Source organism: Montipora capricornis, chromosome 1 (genome assembly GCF_036669925.1).
Source record: "Montipora capricornis isolate CH-2021 chromosome 1, ASM3666992v2, whole genome shotgun sequence".
NCBI classification, from domain to species: Eukaryota; Metazoa; Cnidaria; class Anthozoa; order Scleractinia; family Acroporidae; genus Montipora; species Montipora capricornis.
Genome location: NC_090883.1, coordinates 52067192 through 52087801, shown reverse-complemented (window position 1 = coordinate 52087801; position 20610 = coordinate 52067192). Strand labels below are relative to the sequence as shown.

Here is a 20610-nt window from a genome sequence, read left to right as displayed (position 1 = left end):
GACGAAACACTTTTAATTTTCTCCCCAAACAACCACACACAATTCATGCCAACTTTATTCCTGCAATGTTGATACACAGTTTCCATTCCGAACGACTTAGGGTTATTATGTTCTTATTGACTGAGTTAGGTCAGGCCGGACGGGAAAATATGTGGCTCTCGGTCATGGCGTACGGACCGAGCGCAGCCTGGTTAGCGCTAACCGTTGGTTAAGAGGTGTCAAACCTATTCTTGGGTTTAACTCACGTGATCAACAGCCATGTTTTTCAACGAAAACAAAAGAAGACGTTAGCATAATAATAGCTTTCAATTCCCGGAGGTTTGGATCGGGACACCAACATGGCCGCCATTTCATTGTTTGGAGACACCATCATGGCGAACGTGACGTCATGTGAAATCCAAGAATAGGTTTCCATGGGATTTAACGCTGGTTAGCGCTAACCCATGCTTCAAGCAAACCGGACCAGGTTGTCAGGGTAATAAAATTCGCTATGTGAATGTTCACTTACATCGCTCATTTTGACCGAAAAGTCGGGATTTATATAGCAACAAAGTTGTTTCAACTCGCATCTCGCGAAGGGCCGTATGCGATCCTAGCAGGGCCGGACGGCTTTTTCCGGCCCTGCTCGCGCCATCGCGTACGGCCCTCATACGGGGATTTTCTCAATAGTTTTGCAATGAAAGCGCGCGTGGGGCCGTACGGGTCATATGATAAAAATAACTGGAAATTATATTTTTGGACGACGTTCTCGTTGGCGTCGTCGTCCTCCTTGCGTAAGCTCCCTAATAGTACAATTTGTTAAATTGTCCAGACAAGCACGCGGATCACTTCTCTCTTTCGTAATTTATACACGTGAGTTCAAGCATTTGATCACAAGCAACCCATCAGTGCAGAAAGCTGAATGCTTATCCCTGACTGTACGAGAACTTGACGCAAAATTACCGGGCTAATAACATGGTGACAAAATTACTCTTTAATTTTGGCGCGAAATTTCAGCGTTAATTTATAATTTTACAATCGAAATTACAATGATGCCATGGCAACATTTCCTACAATGCTCTATTTTCGAATTCCCCATAATACACTTTGTTTGCCCCCCAAATTTTGCATAAACCATTGTTTCCAAATGCTCTTGGGAATATGCAGTGTCCCCAAGAGCATTTCAAAACAATAGTTTATGCAAAATTTGGGGGGCAAACAAAGTGTATTATGGGGAATTCGAAATTAGAGAATGCCAAAGTGGCGTCTTATGAAAGTAATTTGTCAGCCATGATATTAATAGCTAATCAAATGGCATACTCATGAAATTAGAGAATAATTCCACTTGCGTTTTGTCCAATATCACATAATTTCACTTGAAAAACACGCGTGAAATTATTCCCTAATTTCGCTCGTCAATATCAGCAGTCAGGTAATTTTCTTCCACCACCCAACTTCATAAAAATTGCTTTAAAAGAAAAATCGCAAGACAGAAGAAGGTAACTTACCACATAATCAACTACAAAAAACATGTTTATTCCTATAACCAAAACTGAAAGCAGCCAAGCAAAGCCTTGCATAATTCTGTTGAACACAAAAACGCGATCTTAAGTTAAGGGTTATTTTTAAATGCTGTATGTCGAAAAACAAACTTACAAAACAACAAAAAATCCAGAGAGCAGGGATCGCTCAGTGGCGAGAGCGCACTCGCAAGAGGAATATTTAATGCAGTTACTTACTTTCCATTCTGAAATGAATTCATGATTGTTCGGTCTCCTGTGAACTGCACCACGGGAATCAAAGCAAATGGTAACTGAAGGAGAAAAAAATGCTAAGTTCACATAATTATACCTTTACTGGCGTTGTTACACCACGCTTGCGCTCAAGTTAGTCTTAGGCCCGTTTCAAACGTCGAACTTTACATGTGCCGAATCTAATGCAAATGAAAAAAATCTATTGTTTTCACTCATTTGCATCAGATTCGGCACATGTAAAATTCGACGTTGGAAACGGGCCTAAGATGCAAGTCAGGTGTCAAAACTACTAACCTTTCGAGGAACCGCATCAAAAAGCAGTGCTAGTAAAAAGGTGTCAATACTTCAAATATATTTAAAGAGGCAAGCCGTTCACCAGCCTTCATAGTATGCTCTTTCTTGTGGAGATTAAGTGTGCCATGTTCGTGACAATAAACGGAATTAAAAGCTTGCCATGTTAACACGATTTATGGCTCATTGTTCTGATCCATTGCATGAAAATCATGTCTCGGGGCACTTCATACTACGGCATGTTGTGGACACTAAAGACAAATATTTCAATGATCTGGGTTCTTTGGACAATCTACAAATCCTTACTGGTCACACCCCACAAAAATTCCTCCATACACTGCCGGCTTACCCTTCAACCCGTGTCTTCTACCCTCCCCTGAATATTAGACATTTTGCAGAATAAAGGCTTCTTACGAAATGATATCTTTGTTGAACTAACTCGATATAGCTTTTGCCGAAGCGAAAGTTCAACACCCTTTCGATATTATGGCCAAAAAACAGCAACGAAATGTTACTGAAATTGCACTTGGCTTACACACACTTTTATTTCTGCAACTCCACGAGAACAGAAATTGCATCCAGTTGCTGCGACAAAAATCACAGGTTAACAAGCCCTTAAAAGTCGATGAACTAGTTTGAAGGGAATATTCAAAGTCGGCCGGGGTTCGTTTTCACCTGATAAACCACTGAAACATAACATGAAATCGTAAACATACTCTCTGACAAAACACTTTACAAAACTCTTCGTGTTCAAGTGAATGTCATGTTCCGCTGAAGTTAGGCGGGAGCTACATGTATATTTTGCAAATACTATCTACCATACCTGAAGGCTCTGCAACACATTGAGGAAATCATTCATTCCCGTCAGGTCATCCACACCTTTGAGAGATGCTACAAGAAGCGTTGGGCCGATAGCGATGGATCTCGTGAACAACACTCGCTTCCACCGTGTCCATTGTATTCTTAGGAAACCCTGAAACACAAAAACAAAACAATGCCTTGCTGTTGACACCTTGTAAGATTACTACCAGAAACCCATAAGGGTTGAAACGTGTAACGCGCGTTTACAGCTTCCGAATATTCAGTGCTAAGTACCATATTTGCAAACCCCTCACTCCAGTTAATTTCGCGCGAGAACATTGGTGGTATTGCGTCACGGTGTTCTCGCGAACTGATTGGTTGAACGTTTCTCTCTTGTTGTTCCAAATATGGTACTTAGCAAATTGAATATTCAGAAGCTTGTTTCCCAGCACACAAGGGGCCGTTACACGTTTGAACCCTTATGGGTTTCTGTTACTACTGATATCGAGCACTACCTTTCTTTGGCGTATCTTACCTCCATGGCAAACTGTCCGGAGTACGTTCCCTGGAAAACAATCAGTCAAGAAATCAATTAACAAGTATGCAGATAAACATCTACTAGTAAGAACAAGTGATAAAAAGTTAACGTTCTACGGTCATTTTCAAGTCCAAGTTCAAGTTCAGGTCGAAACGTCTTCCCTTTGAGGCTTTCGAAGCAATGGAACATGGCTAATTTGAACGGGGAAATGGGAAACAAAAACAAAATATCTTAGGGAATAAGGGAACATTAACCACTTCAGGGATTAAAAAGCTGAGAACGAGTTTTCTTTAGAAATCAATCATTTACTTAATCTATCAACAGAAATGAGAATAAAGATGACCACATCGGTAGGTACAAACAGATCCCATGAGAGGTTTCTCTCTCGATAGTCCGATTTTCCTCTGGCATCAAAACTCAATATTCTATTTTACGTATTCACAAGCGACAGTCAACACTTAAGTTGCCGGCGCGGGAAAGAGTTACTCCATTCAGACATGCGAAATGGTTTCCGTGTGGTGCTTCATAGAATGTGCTATTACGACATTAAGCCAATGAGGAAATTTGTGTTCCGCTACACTGTCCTAAAATGTTTTGAATATTATGATTCACGGGTAATGCAAACGAAAATTCAGAATTATTGCTCCTTTGGAAATTGCCTCGGGACCTGCTTAAACGCTTTGAGGTGCTCAAAAAATGTAAAAACAAATTTGATTGCTTAGTGTTTGAAATGTTATTTATAAGAACACTTAAGCCTAGCCTCAATGTGCAATCGGATTCCATTCGTGCTAAAGTATTTTTATAGCCAATTTCGCACGTGCTTATTATGTTAATTCTTAGCGTCAATCGTTTTTAATACTGTAATTTTAGCATCATAGAACATTTTTACCTTGATAATGGAGTGATGTCTACTCCGAAACGTCGGTTTAACTTGTTATCTCTAACTTTGATAGTAACAGTGATAGAAATATATATGTAACACCATATCACTGACTTTTGGCTCTAAATACGCGCGGACTACAATGACGCAGCCTCCTCGCCTAGAGGACAAATCTCAGTAGGGGTAATGTGGGAAGATACAAAGGAAAACTACCTTGATATTTCACCGATTCCACTGTGAGCCTGCATTTTCTGCGAGCTTCTTTGCTTTTAATTGCTTCATTAACATGCTGCGGTGATCTTTCACTTAGAAAGTTGACTGGTTTTTAGTTCATCATTGTCATAGGGGTGCCTATAAACTAGCTTGATAGCTAAGTGCACTTCCACTATAAACAAAGTATTTACAAAGTATTTAAACGTCTTCCGGCATTTTAGGAACAATCTCTTACCGTCATTGTGGAGCTCTGGCCTGCCGCAAGGATACCTATTCCCCAAATGTACAATGCTGCAGGGCCGAACATGCAGCCAAGAAACACACCCTGTAAGAAAAACACAAACAACATATGAGGCGACTTCAAGCCTGAGAATGTTGGCAAAATTCAATTAGTTTTCTAGTCTTGAGGCTTGTTTTCACTAGCAACGCAAGCATAAGGACTGGCAACAAGAGCAAACTTAGAGGCGCCTTGGCCATTAGTACGTATTGGTACTTGCTATTGGGACTGGAAACTTGCGAGCTTCGAATGTTTTTCGTGGTGCCCGAAACCAGAAATGAACGTAGAGCCAATCACAAACAAGCTCATCGTTTCACAACATTAACAAACGGCCGCAAAACTGAGCCTTCAACAACACGTTAGCACCTCTGCGATTAACACTTTAGGTCAAGCGTTTCATTCGTGAAACCAGCCAACATAAGCTGAGCTTAGACGTTGTCAGTTGCCAATTTTAGGTTGCATGGTTTTTGCATGGTTTTTCCATGGTGTAAAATCTTCCTTTTCTTCAAAGCAAAAGATCTCTTGGCCTTCTGATACATGACAACCACGACACGTGAAATAATTCATGGAACGAGTCAGTTTAGCCCGCTGGATTGGTTGCCTGTGCCTGTTTGGCAAACCCGTTGGGGTGACAGCCAAGAGCAAATCATCTCAAAATTTAGAGCGCTAGTTATCCAAGAGCTGAACTGGAACAAAGGTCATTAAAGTTTTTAAAATACATGTTTGGTTTGTTTTGAAGACTGTTTTTTTTTTTTTTTCAAAACCATAGAAACCAAAACAACTATAAAGATTAATGAAGTAAAACATTTTCCTTTCGAAGAAATGGAGCATTTTATGTCACTCAAAGTGATCCTGAAAAGTGTCGGGACTTATCTCTTGCTGTGACTACCAGCTGATATTGTTTCTGGGTAGATCCCAGTTCAACTCTTCGGCTGCGCCTGTAGCCAACTAACTGCTGCGTATTTCGCAAGTGGAAGCAGCAAAAGAAAACTACTGGGTTACCGGTTATAGGTTACCCTCGTTAATTACCCCATTGTAGAGATTGCCATCAATAGTGGTGTTCGATTGTTTCTGTAACTGCAAAGAATAAACCAAAATTCAGTCCTCAGAGACATGACGAAAACAAAGAAATGTAAAATGCATGTGCGGGGCTAGCCTGCAGTGCAGGTGTCTTATTAATGAGAACAAGTAACCGTCTGTTTGTGAGAGCGAGTAACATGCGTGTTCATCGAGCGGCCATGTTGGATAGATGTTGGATGGGAATGGAACAAGATTAACTAGGTGATGACGCGATTAAGTGATTAAGTGGGGGATTGAGTGGGGCATTGAGTGATGGGGCATTGAGTGATGGGGCATTGAGTGATGGGGCATTGAGTGATGGGGCATTGAGTGATGGGGTTCCCCCCCCCCCCTTCATCTGATCCTCTTCATAGCAATTTGTCTCTCTCCCGAATCTCCTTTACTTAAGATGGCAGCAAAATTTTGCGAAGAAAGTAATTAAGCCGCCCACTAGAATACTCTTCCACTACAGGTTAGTGCGGGGCTATTACTTTTGCCCATTCAACCTACTGATTTTCTGTGTCGTCGTCCTGGTCAGGACCGTCCTTGCTTAAGGACGTTCGCGCTAATTGTTTGTGGGCACCTTCTACTGCGCAGGTAACGCGACTGTAATATGTCACGCATTACTTCTAGCATTAGTTAAAATCTTGTGGCGACAAAAACGCGGGGAAAAATTTCCAGGTCACCTAAAGAATGGCAGATTTCTATCCAATTCATCATGAAACGTTAAAGAGAAAGGATCGGAAGGCTGGAAAAGGTAGCTAATTGAGTTGTGGTTAAAAGTTTTGAAAACTCGAGGAAGGTTAGTTTGAGTCAGCGACGTTGCGTAAATTTAATGGAGTTGGTTTTTAAAAATGTTTTTATTACGTTACGAATTTCTTAGTTCAAAATAAATGCATGTTTTTCAAGTTCTTTTCCTTTACTTTCATGAAAATAGAGCAGAATTATCTTCTCCCCATCATGCCCTTGAATAACGCGGACCTAAGAGGAAACAGCTACAGATTATATTTTGTAAACAAGACACCAGACGATGAGAACGACGGCAACCGAGAGATATAATACAAAACCCTACCAAATAAAGATAACGCCTGCTTGAAACTTCGTTGCTACGTTGCTATGCTCGAGAAAGTTTTTTTTTTTACAAAAAACTTTCATCGATCGATCCTGTCTTGGGTTCCCCGACAGGTCACGCAAAATCATGACAAACTAAATTTTCCAAGAGCTTCGCAACATCACATCGATTTTACTCGTTTAGATCATCGGTGACCCCTATTGTTTAAGACATGAATCACTTGCTCTTCTTACAATCTACAAAATATGATGAAATGAAAAATAACAATGTAAGAAGTTGTCTTTTTTAAAATTTTCTTTCCTTGTGTTCCGAGTTCCGGAAGTGGTTACAACAGGTAGCGCAAGCGAAAACGCTCGTTTAGGATTAACTCTACTGTTTACGACATCCCCGGCTGCATGGAATTATCTAAAAAACCCACTCCTATATTTCTATGCACATAAACATTTACTCTAACATATTATTTTTATGATTTTCAACGGATAAGTAGACAAGGCTGCACCTCGTTATGATGACCTATCTATCGAAATTAGGACATTTTTACCTTACCTTTTTCTCCGAAACAAAGTCGGTCACCCAACCCCCCCCCCCCCCCTCCCCCAATTTTTTTTCATTTTTGGAATAAGTAATTTATGACCTAACTTCAGGTGAGAAATGAAACAAATTTCAATGTGGGAAGATTTTCGCGCGAACGCCCTTAAAACAACAAAGTAATTATTCTTCGATGGATGGTAGGAGTTGGCAATGTATAAAAAGCATTACAATACTCACGCCGAAGACCTCTTCAGCTTGACTGATATCACTTGAATTGCAACGTGGATACTAAAAAAAAAATACAATAAAAGTAAGAACACTACGCGTTACTGTGTCCTTATGATGTTAATGCTAACTAATTAAAAAGGGAGCAGAGGTAAAAAGTGCTGAGAACATTCGCGGCTTCCACGATGTGGCGCAGGATCCGTTGCCGGGTTGAGCTTGTTGATTCTCTACTCTTCTCCAAGGGGTTCTTTCCCGGTTCTTAGGTTTTGCGTTCGCACCCAAACCCAAAATTTAATTTCACTTGATATGGTTAAGATAATTTCATTTTCCCTAATTAATGGCGCACTTATGCTCTACAAATTGGAGCAACATCGAATCATCTTGCGCTCATCTGCTACAAGGCAAGTAAACTTTGCATGAAAATGTTGCACCAGTAGTCTTTACAGGTAGAGAGTCACGCCTTTTTTCCTGTCGTCTTAGATCAAACTCACTACTAACTTTTCTTTAGCTACTTAAAAAGCCAAATGACGAGAAATGCAGAGCTTCCTATTTTTTTGCTACATTTGCCCTCCACTCATGTGACGTTAGATGCAAAGTCAAGGTAAACACTTGTCCCATGCCAACACGGTAAAACGAGTCGGCTTCATCCTCCATCTCGGACTTCGACTTCGCTGGAATATCATTCCTTCTTCACTTTGGCATTTAACTCGTTAAATCGTTTTCATCAACACTAATAGTGTCGCACGTGTGAATAGGCTTTAGGCAAAAAGGTTAACCTGCCTTTCCCATTTTACGCCGTTTCTAGAAAGAAAAAAACTCTTCTCTAATGATAAACTCACCACATTCCAATAGGTTCTCCCGTGAAATGCCTTCAAAAAAAGAAAAATTGGTTCATTTAAAACAAGATCCTTGCATCATTTATGGGTGATGTATCCCACGGGCAGTCCCAACAGATAAAACTTTGGTGATAGTCAAGATCTGCTTTTTTGCTTTTTATGCAAAAAAAAAAATTCAAGCCTGAAAAGATTTTTGGGGACTTCCTTTAGAATTACTGAACGTGCTCAATTAAGGGGGTATTTGCATGAGACCGGGAGGAAGTCAGACCGGCACGAGTTCGTATCGGCCTCCAATACATTTCTTTTTATGCGTTTACATGATAGAGTGGTTTTCAATTAAGTGTCGAAAGTAATTAGTGAATTACTTTGGTTTTGCATTACTTCACTCAGTGATTGGTTCAAAGTTCTCGCGCCACTTTTTCAACCAATCACAAGTGAAACCAAAACCAATTGTGGCTCGCGCGTGCACATTTTCCCGCGCTTTGTGTCGGCTACGTGTAATTACTTCGAGTTTTGATTGGTTTAAAATTCAAGCCTGAAAAGATTTTTGGGGACTTCCTTTAGAATTACTGAACGTGCTTAATTAAGGGGGTATTTGCATGAGACCGGGAGGAAGTCAGACCGGCACGAGTTCGTATCGGCCTCCAATACATTTCTTTTTATGCGTTTACATGATAGAGTGGTTTTCAATTAAGTGTCGAAAGTAATTAGTGAATTACTTTGGTTTTGCATTACTTCACTCAGTGATTGGTTCAAAGTTTTCGCGCCACTTTTTCAACCAATCACAAGTGAAACCAAAACCAATTGTGGCTCGCGCGTGCACATTTTCCCGCGCTTTGTGTCGGCTACGTGTAATTACTTCGAGTTTTGATTGGTTTACTGGATTTGTCTCCGTCCTTTTTGATTGGCCAAAGTAATTACTTTGGTTTTGGTTTTACGACACTCATTTGAAAACCGCTCTACCAGCCTGACAATGAACTGAGACCGGTCTGACTTCGTCTCGGTTGCTGGAACGAAACGAGAAATTCTCGTACCGGGCTGAGTTCGTACCGAAAGGATAGGAAAGGAAAGGAAGTACCGTTCTTATGTAAATGACAACAATTCTCAGACTGGTTCCAGAAATTTCAAGCCTGTATGCTTTTGGGCCAGCCAAATATTTATTAGACAAAAGATGTCAAAAGGTGCAAGTTCATACCGGTCTGAGTTCGTTCCGGTCTCATGTAATTAAAGAGCTTTAGATTCTAGGACGAGAACGACTACGAGTACGAGATTTTCTCACAGAAAACAGTGAGCGAGCGCAAACCAGCGCCATTTTGGCAGGAAAAACGTGATACCGTCGTCATTTTAGTACGAGGTTTTGCAAGAACGTCGTCGTGTCAAAACAAGTCAACAACACGGTAGCAGTTTTGGCATTTTTCGATCACGAAAAAGGCTCCGTTACCAGCAATAAGAATAACTAAGCAACCTATACGGCTAACTAAGAGTAAGATTTAGTGAGATAATGGTTTGACTAGTTTTTTTGCACGAAACATCAAAAAAACAAAAAAACAAGAACTAGTCCGTGTCAAACCATTATCTTACTATGTCAGCTCCTGACTACCACTACTCTATTTTTAAACAAAGAGTAAGATTGATCGTACGGGTTATATATTTCTAAGTATTTTCGCTAAAACCGGGCAGTCAAATCTCGTACTCGTTCTCGCCCTCGTCATTAGAATCTAAAAGTCCCTAATACCCCCTCTGCGACGACCTTTCCAACTTTCATTTATTCCGCAGCTCAAATATTTGGAGCTTCCTATATTCTAAAAATCATTACGTAAGTTAGTTAGTGACATTTTTCACTCTTGAATATTGCAAACAGGGGTCTGATTGATGCTATCCTGTGAGCACATGGACAAGGCAATTTTGGAATGCAACCAGATAATACCAGTATTTTGAATAATCCAAAAAAATCATGAACAACTGCACCTCTGCAAACACTGCCACCACGAAAATATTGATGATGAGTGAAACAAACAGTGCGATAGCTAGGAAAGAGAAAACAGAGATAGAGATAAAGTCATTTAAGCATTGGTAGTGACATTCAGAGTACACTGAATCCAAGAAGTGCGGCACTGAGAGCTAGTTAATATACAAGACAAAAATAAAACAAAAGCTGCATACGCAAACTCGAGAACCTTTCGATAATAAGCACCCCTTGAAAGTACACAAGACGCTAATTTCCAAATCACAAGTTAATGTGTTTGCTTGTGCACAAGCTTTAGACACTGGAGTAACTCCACCGCAAACCACGTACGATACCAGGGTAATTTGACAGAAAGTGGCGCTAATCCTGCCCACAATAACTTATCAGTGCAATGCTCTGAACCCTGTATTACATGTAAGGCACAGGCACAAGGGAAGACTCGTCTGACTGGCAAGAAGTATACACTTAACCTCAGCGCAAGTTACATCATGACTGCCACGTTGGTGTCACAAACAATACACGTCTAACCAGCTTCTATTATCTGTACAGTACACAACCCACATGACCGTATTGATGTAAAAAATTACACTAGGGTAACTCTAGAGATTTTCCACTGCGTCAGTTGTTTGCAAGGCTTCCACAAGGACGGGCATCATTAGTGTTAGTGGTTCGATGATATTTTGTTTGATGTGCCCCCTGTCAAAGTTAAATCGCCTTGATAAGCGAAGTCTGTGTGTGCACAAAACGAGCTATCCTACCTGATTCAATGAAGTAGTACATGTTAGCTTCTCTTACAGCTTTTTGGTCGTTTCTGTCCACAGATCTTGACTAATGCAACAAAGGAAAAAACAAAGAACAGAGCGTTAACAACTGCATCAGACTGTATGATTTTTTTTAGCCACTCCAGTTAACCAAACAAATTACAAATTTGTATACACGTATCTTGGTACAGATACAGATTTGTTGATACGCTACCGGCTTGCTCTCTCTTATAGCTGCCAATCAGTCACACCCAGGACTGGGAAGAAAAATTAACAATTACTCCACGAGCGCGCGTTGGATATGTTATGTTATAATGTAATAACCAAATCAATGCGCGCGCGCTGATTGGTCAATCAGCTATGTTTTTTTGTGCCAGTAAACTCATGGAAATTTTGCGCGTCTTCTGAATTATTACATAAAAGCAGAACAACACAAGTTTCTAGGGTTTAGAGGCAAGATAAACCACTTGGTAAGTTGGAAGAACACTCGACGAGTTCGTAAATCAATAGCCTCTGGAAAGGAAAGGAACTTTATTTAAGTGTCTAGTCATTCTGGCGCTGGAGCGCTAATTGGGGACACTGTAAACTGAAATTAACAATTAACGCAAATCTAGTCAAACGTTGGTTTTTGAGGAGAGGGGAAACCGGAGTGCCCGGAGGAAACCTCTCGGTGCAGAGTAGAGAACCAACAAACTCCACCCACATATGACGCCGAGTCTGGGAATCGACCCCGGGCCACATTGGTGGGAGGCGAGTGCTCTCACCCTTGCGCCATCCCTGGGTCTTAAAATTACTGAGGAGAAAGTGCTGCCTTTGTAATTACATCTGCAAATGGTTAGACTTTCAAGTTTTCTCGGATAATGACTGTAAACCAGAGGTCCCGTCTCATAGCCCTTGTTGGAAATTAAATGGTGTGGGATGTTAAAGAACCCACTCACTGTTCGAAAAGAGTAGGGGACGTAGTCCCCGGGGTTGTGGTCTGACCTTATCTGGTCAAGGGCATCTTTCACTTCCTAAAATTAATTGTAAACTGCATAACAAGCAGTCTGGTTAAAAGTCCCCCACAAAGTATTGTAAATTAGTCCTAAAAAGCCCCAAGGGGAGAGACTAATAGCTTCACTTCACTTGACTTCACTTCATATAAGTCCCAGAAAGTAAGAATTCTTCTATATAACTCCAAAGACCAACATCTCCTCAACAACTGTAATTTTACAAGGAGACTAATCCAACCCTTGCAAGGAGTTTATCCTGAGAAGTCGTCTACCCAGGAAGAATTTCTCAAATATATACCGGCAGAAACCCATAAGGGTTGAAACGTGTAACGGTTCCTTGTGTGCTGGGAAACAAGCTTCTAAATATTCAATTTGCTAAGTACCATATTTGGAACAACAAGAGCAAGGAGTTTCCAAATATGGTACTTAGCACTGAACCATTCAACCAATGAGTTCGCACTGAATATTCGGAAGCTGTGAACGTGCGTTACACGTTTCAACCCTTATGGGTTTCTGATACCGGTAATGGGCTTAACTTTGAGTGAAAGTGACAAGTCTGTAAATTACTTAGTTACAACACCCAAAATTCACTTCAAACTGTCTAATATACAGGTCAGACAAAACGTTCTAAGTTACAGCGATTACAAAATGAAAATCGGATATTAATTAAAATAAAGAACCCATGCACTGTTGAAAAAGAATGGTGGCTTCGTTCTAGATGGGGCCACCTTTCGCTTTATTAATTCACTGTTAACTACGGTAAAAACCAATGAGCCCAGAGTCCCTCAAACAGTGTTGTAAATTAGTCCTGGAAAGACAAGGAGGACCCGGGGTAGGGCCATACCTCTTGATGAACACTATATTTCATTGGCTGTATAGTGTCATACTTCCTATTGTTTTCTTTGTTCGTCCTATTGTTCTTTTGGCCAATCCTGAAGCCTGTTCAATGAGGTACGACACGACCCAAAGAGGGAGTGGTCAACCAACGATTGTACTGAACTCTACAGAATCACTCAAAATAAGTAATCCTAACCTTTACTAAAGCTGAATGTAGGTACATATTGTGAGGCATAATCACTGCTCCAACTATACCAACGGCCTGAAGAACAAAAAAATGTTATTGAAAGAAATGAGCAATAAATCTTGAGGACAACCTCAGACCTGTCTTGAGGTGTTTCTAAAGGAGTTTGGGTGCTTTGAGCAAGAAGTAGGTAGCTACATGTACTTCTTGCTCTCTCCCCATTCTCCCCATGGTTCTTTGGCTCGCTTGTATAACTAAAGAGGGCGGCTCAAATGACTTAAAAGGGCTGCTAGCAGTCTACACTTTTATCTCTTTTTAAAATATAAACAGAGAATTTGACACGTCATTAACTTTGTCCACATAAAATTAACAACAGTGAATAGGAGCTTGCGATTGGTTAATAAAATGATGTGAATTGTACACACAAATTTTCCCACGTTTGGTGCAAGCCACATCATTTTGTTCAAATTCTGACTTACTCATTCACTTGCCATGACAGTTACTTATAACTCATGACTTTCTTAAACAACTGGATAATTTATACTATTGGTTGTTGATATCGAAAGCCAATAATGTTGGAGAGCCAGTTAAACAATCCAAAGCTACTGCATCAAAATGTTGAAAAAGATCTTTAATGGAATAAGACTTGCTCAATGTTCAAAAACAGCTAATTTCAATTTAACGTCAGTAGTTCCATCAGCTCTGAGGCTGGTACCAATGGAAGCAGACAGTGAACCCTTTACCCCCACCTGGCTCTGTTGGTGAGCTCTACATGTGTATGGAAGCTCTACATGAATCAAACGAAAGTTGAAACAGATGTTCAGGTCACTTAAGATCAAACTGGGGACTTCTTGCTCCTAATGACCCACACCACCGGTAACCAACGCCTGATCCTGTTGGCTAACAATACACAACGCTTAGGAGAGGCTTCCCTGTTTTCTACGTATCCATACCTGAGTAATACTTTTAGAATCGCAATTTTTACACCATGGTATGAAAAGGCCTTTCATAACTTCGCCCTGGTCTGGAAGAACTTTGAAGTACTGCATAAAAAACACAAAGTTGAAATCATGCAACAGTGACAGTAGGGGTAATTAACTTCATAACATAACTAACTGACAGGTAGAATGCTTGCTGTCTTACGCACACAAGTACAAATAGATAACATTAGGAACATACCTCATAGCCAAATGATAAGGCCATTACTGTTATCAAAAAGCCAAAAAATGCCTCCAGTTTTCGAAGACCTGAAAAGATGATGAAGTTGAGGAACGTGAACATCATTTCATGTGTGTCTCATCAAGATTATGCACCTACATGTACAGTGATAAAGAGGTTTTGAAGAAAGACACTTTATAATAATGGTTTTTTTTTTGGAAATTAAAGTAAAAGGTAGCATGGTAAGGCAAGTCTGCTACAAGCCAGAAGGCCCACCAGGCCGGCGCTTATCGCCGGTTTCTGTAGCATGAAGTGACTAGGAGTATTTCTACTCCCCCCCTGGATGGGATGCTAGTCCATCGCAGGGTTACCCCCAGCATTAAATTCACCGGTACCCATTTATACACCTGGGTGGAGAGAGGCACCGTGAGAGTAAAGTGTCTTGCCCAAGAACACAACAAAATGTCCCCAGCCAGGACTCGAACCCGGACCACTCGATCCAGAGTCGAGCACACTGACCATGAGGCCACCGTGCCTCCCACAAAGGTAACATGGAGAGGTACAAAATCCAAGTCACACATTACAGTGGAACATCTCCTTGGAGACACCTCCAATCACGGGACACAGAATTTAGTCCTGGAAAAATGTTTATACTAATCTTCGACTCCAACCCAACCACTATTCAGGGGACACCTGCCCTGGTCCCGAGGGTGTCCCTTGGTGAATGGAGGTTCCACTGTACTTAATAATTATCATTACTTAGAAACACATGCTCATCACAGTTTCATTTTTAGTAGTGTCAGCATTCATGAGGAGGGATGCATTTGAAACCCAGAGCCTTCTCAGTGGGTTTTCAGTACAACAAGAATATTTACAGTGAAATGACCTATTGTGACATACATCATTATGATAATTAAGTCTTAATTAGTCATATTATTTTCAAGAATTATAAAACAGACTATCAGATTTCTGATTGGTCAATGACAAATGCATAAATAGGTTATAGAGTGCAAAAGAGCTTATAGAGTGAAATACAGAAGTTGCTATGGAAACACAGCTATGGAATGATTTTGTGGATTATTATTATTATCATTATTATTATTATTATTATTATTATTAAAAATATAGTACAAAATTGTATGAGATTGCTCGTGCATTTCATGATTTATGGCCACTTGCGATGTTTTGAAAGCTCTCAAATTGCACTCGCTTATAGCTCACGAAATTCTAAAAACTTTCCAAACATCACTCGTGTTCACGCAATTTCCTATATATACACACAGTAGTTTAATTCTGGAACATTCCATACAATTGACAGGCAGGATAAGTGGGAAAATAAATTACTGGAAAGTCATTGGGATAATGCAGATTTTTTTTCAGTGCATGACATTCTCAGACTGGTCTTTATTAACACCATAAGGTTCCTATGGGTGAGTTTATTGTTTACCAGTTTGCCTCGCATGACATAAGTATGTTATAATCTAATCAGTCAGCCAAAAAATCAGAACTGAAGAGTTCAGGAAAATTTGCAAGATAGACCTGACAACCTTTGAAGAACCTTTCGTTAAAAATTAAGACCTCCCATGCAAAAGCGCACACCAATGGTTTACTATCAAATGACACAAGCCATTCGATATCCATTGGAATCATCACTGGCCCACTGAAGGTGTAGAGAAACACCGCTGGAAAATTTCTTACAAGTCATTGGAAAAACTCATTCAGAAAGTTCACAGCAGTTGTTGGAGGTGTTGAGAATAAACATAATTACATGTATGGACTCATTAGCTCTTTTCATCTAAATGATCTTTTAGATTTTGATGGCTAATGACTCACTGATACATTGTACAAAGGGCCTTGAATTCCACGGATAAAATTAATAAGAATTACAAATTTTTAATAGCACAATACCTTCTGTAAGAAAATTTTCCTGCTAATGAATACCGAAACTTGCTTATTCAATAAAGAAACCTTGTGTATTTTATGCACAATTTGCTTTAAATTGTGGTTATTGTACATACCATATTTATCGAGAAACAGGAAAATAAATGTATCTGTGATTGTGATAAGAACACCAGCATACAGAGGAATTCTGTCAATAAAAAACAAAGAAAGGTAATATACAATCATTATTCTCAGTATGCACTCTCACAAGTTCAGATCTAACAATGACAGCAACTTGTCCTGCAGGAAAAATATCAGGGAGTCTGCAAAGGTTAAAACTCTTCCTTGGAGCAATCCCCCATTTTTGTTTTCTCTTTGAAATGGGCTGGTCTTACAATCTCGTTCGGGCCAGGGTCTCTCTTCTCTGCCTCCTTTGTCATACTACAAAACTGGGATACAAGCAGGCTCTGATCAAGTGAGCCACTGTGGCTGCTGAAAGTCAAGTACTGTACCTACATGTAATACTAGGAAGGTCTAACCCATTGACCCCTGGGAAGGACACTTAAGGTGGCTCAAAGCGTTTCAGCGCTTTCAAGCAATGTTCTTACTAGAAGGATTGGCACTACTGTGCTGTACCATATATTATTAAAAACTGGATCATTGGATAATGCAATTCAAGAGTTTTGATTGGCTAAGCCATCATGGGTTATGAGCCATTATACCATGATCTACAAACATGGCAGGCACATGCATGCTTTTTTGGGCCTTTTTATTTTCATTGTAGTCTAGTTTTCTTTATTTTGGGGGCATTTTTAATAAAACAATTATTCCACTCACGCCTGTTGGATATGAGATGATTATAGCCAACTCAGCGCTACGCGCCTCATTCGCTATCTATCATCTCATATCCAATGTGCGCTCGTGGAATAATTGTTAATTAGCAATATTATGGTACCGCATGAAACTCCAATTACAAGTCACCGTGGCAACAAGAAAGCCTTGTAAAAACAACCTATATTTTGTATTATTTTAGTTACTCATACATGTATCTCAAAGACAAACTCACTGACCCCATTTTTCATTGCTGGAAAGTGATCAGAAGGCCAACATAAAACTTCCAGCAAAGTTTAAGAAAATTCTGTATCGTGGATTCAGAGCCACCTCAAATATGTGATTTTGTTAAGGTGGCTCTGATTCTGCTGCACAGAATCTTGCTTAACTTCAGTGCTGGAAATAATTTTTCTTTATTCACAGGACATATGTCCTTTCAAATCTTCATTTTGGTCGGACATTTGACAAATTGGACCGGACATAATGTATTGACTGACAACACCTTGAAGAGAGATAACTCAAGATGTGCTGGTGAGATGTTCGGTCATCGTGTCCGATCATAATGTGAAATTGGCTGGACATTTTCAAAATTTGGTCGGACAATGTCCGATGACTGACTGTTATTTCCAGCACTGTAACTTTGCAGAAAGTTTCATGTTGGCCTTCTGATCACTTTCCAGCAATAAAAAATGGGGGTCACCCAGTTTGTTTTTGAGATACGAGCAACAAAAGCCAAAATACAGTGTGTTTTCACTGTGCTTTTCCATTGCCAAGGTAACTTATTACATCACAGCAATGATCCCATCTTGTTTGGAAATAATCGGTGTTTCACATGGTACCATAACATTGCTGTTACGTGATATAGTGTTGTAGCGTCAATCATTCTAAAGGGAGTGTCTCTTCAGAGTTTTGAAACCCTAATTAATTTTGTCAACTGGGGGAATCCTAGGGCATTTGAGGTGTAAGTGTGTTCACAACTCTTGTACTTACTTTCCGTCTGATAGGAGATTGAAAGCAATAGCAGTTCCTATTACTTCCTACAAGGGAAAGACTATCTTAATTAAAAAGTTTTAATTACGCAAAGGCATACAAATGCAAGGATTCAAGGCTATAGTTGTTGCTTTCATTTACTCAATACCAGCCTTCTCAAAATATTTTTTGGGAGCAGGTCATAAGGAAAGCGGAGACGGTTTGGTGGTATAGGCACCCCAGGCCAAGCGAGTGCCCAAAGGACGCAAGCTTCTAGGGGGATCTGGGGGCATGCTCCCAAGGGAATTTTTTAAATTTAGACACTCACAGATGCAATTTAGTGCAATCTGGGGGATTTAAAGTGACACAATTTCGCATATGGAATTGACACTTGCTTGGAGTCTGACAAGAAATACTGGAATGTTAGTTAAATAAACATTTCATGTGTGCAACGCCAAAAAATATTGCGGGGGCAAATTTGTACGTGAAACAAACTTTTTTCAAGGTTTTATAATATCTCCAGTGACTTCACGTTCGAGCTAAAAATTTTCTGACTGGAAGGAGACGGTCAAGCTTTCTGAGGCGGCTCATTGAGCCGTCGACCGGCCGGTTTTGAGAAGGCTGCAATACCAATACACGCCATTGCTTCAATTCATTCTTCATAATAGTTTGAGGGTAGTGACAAGATATCAAGTGAAGTTTGCCAGAGTAGAGGAAAGTTGTTTGCATAACAGCCATAAAGCCAATAATTCATCAAACAGTTGTGCAAAACTTCTGCAAAGCACTCAACACTGAAGGGCATGAAGAGGATCAAAAAAGATCGATAAATTATCACTTTGGATTGTTACACGTACATGTAATAAAAAACCAAATACAAAAGTTCTACTGAATTAAGATACTGTCATCCACTGCACAAACTTTAGATGCCATTTGACCAAATGACCAATTAAAAAGAACATGCTCAATTACATGTACTGTACGATAACAAGAATAGACATACACTGTACATCTCTGAAATTAATACCTGCATATCGCTGCCAATGATTGCAATCTCTACCATAACCCAGAGAATGATTCGTGGTATCTTGGGGTAATTGTCATAACACACTTCAGCAAGATGCTTGCCTAAAAAAGAACCAAACTAGGCATTTAGTACAAGTCATTGCCCTCTTTAACCAACACAGTTCAATTGCTTCTATGATATCATTAATTTTGTAATACACTATTACAAGCTGCACTTTGCAATTACCCTCTGCTTCAAAGGCAGTGGAAGAGCACCGTTTCTGAGGTAGTAATAATAGGAAGTGATGGTTATGATAGGAAATTATTCATTAAACGTACAATTTCAGAACTGAACTGCCCCTTTCTTATCAGAACTGAGTCTTATGTAGGAACAGCCATAAGCAAAATGCACCCCAGCCATTCTTGTCTACGCAAAGACCTCAAAGTGAGTTTAAAACACCATGGTGCTCATCCTTGTTTTCCCAATGGCTTCTTGGCGACTGGACATTATAGTGGAGCGGTCTTAAAGTAATACTAACATTAAATATCTCCCAAGTTGAAGATGACAATTACATACTTAACAAAAATCACTGTAAAACAACAAATTACAAGCCAGATAGACCTTTTTCACATTGGTGATTATTCAAACTTAATCATTACTTTGTTTTAAGCCTAGCTTAAAATGCTTTCTAGCCTTGCTACGATGAGCAAACTTCAAAGGAATCTTAGGTCCAATTACAAAACAAAAACAGATTGGTCACAATTTATTAAAATGATATTTTAGAATAAAATAGATGTTAATGCTGGTAAGCAAATACTGGGCAGCCCCTGGGAGGAGAGCGTGACTTCCCATCACGTGACTACCTTATTCGGCTATTTCATTCATCCCGCCATGCGAGCCTTCTCAGTTTGACATTTCCACAGCTCAACTAGTTCTGTTTTTTCCGTTGAGCAATTTAATCCCTCCCTCCCGCCCGTTTTCCCATTTTGCGATCTGGTTCTCTTGTATTTTATTTTATTTTTTCCTTATGAGCTTCTGTAACCTGTTCAATAGTTCTCCTTAATAAATATGGGCGGGGAATTGCTGCCTGTGGCACCCCTTCAGCCCTGTGCTGAAGCCCCGTTAGGGAGGGGGCATATTGTTACTCTGCTGGACTGGGTTAACTTGGCCCCAGGACATTATGCCAGCAACTATGCCCGCCTTGCAACACAGGCATGAGGCACCCCCTCGGCTAATTGCCGAGGCCCCTCATCCGGTGGTCCATACCGGCAGTGGGTATTATCTGCGCCTTGCCAGTACATTCCCTGCCCCTCGTTTACGCCCAAGTTGTGTGTATTGTCTTTTATTGCGCACCAAAGCATTAAGTAGTCAATTATACAAAAGCAAACAAACCTGATCCCTCAATTACTCTCACCTGTCACTGTTCCTAATCTTAGTGACAGTCTCTGTTGAAAACGAAAAACACACAGTAGGTACATAAACATGTGGAACACCGAAGGGTAAATCTCATTTTTAAAAAAAAAGACTATGATCCTGCTTTAGCATTCTCCCAGCAAGAATTAATTCAAATTT

At 40.1% G+C, this 20610-nt stretch overlaps 1 protein-coding gene across 7 annotated transcripts in view; it reads right to left on the bottom strand.

Moving 5' to 3' along the window:
- The window catches only part of LOC138048061 (natural resistance-associated macrophage protein 2-like), a 44340-nt gene that overhangs the window by 5440 nt on the left and 18290 nt on the right, over positions 1–20610 (bottom strand). For 4 of the 7 annotated variants that reach the window (XM_068894585.1, XM_068894584.1, XM_068894582.1 and 1 more), the window contains 17 exons: positions 20453–20483; positions 19060–19160; positions 18057–18103; positions 16373–16443; positions 14376–14443; positions 14150–14239; positions 13209–13274; positions 11181–11250; positions 10425–10483; positions 8460–8489; positions 7633–7683; positions 5763–5810; positions 4692–4781; positions 3361–3390; positions 2848–2997; positions 1719–1792; positions 1488–1563 (listed from right to left, as the gene is read on the bottom strand). In XM_068894585.1, the coding sequence (XP_068750686.1) occupies positions 1488–1563; positions 1719–1792; positions 2848–2997; positions 3361–3390; positions 4692–4781; positions 5763–5810; positions 7633–7683; positions 8460–8489; positions 10425–10483; positions 11181–11250; positions 13209–13274; positions 14150–14239; positions 14376–14443; positions 16373–16443; positions 18057–18103; positions 19060–19160; positions 20453–20483 (1152 nt within the window). The remainder of the gene's footprint in view (positions 1–1487; positions 1564–1718; positions 1793–2847; positions 2998–3360; positions 3391–4691; positions 4782–5762; positions 5811–7632; positions 7684–8459; positions 8490–10424; positions 10484–11180; positions 11251–13208; positions 13275–14149; positions 14240–14375; positions 14444–16372; positions 16444–18056; positions 18104–19059; positions 19161–20452; positions 20484–20610) is intronic. The other 3 variants (XM_068894586.1, XM_068894587.1, XM_068894583.1) reach the window with 1 other exon arrangement.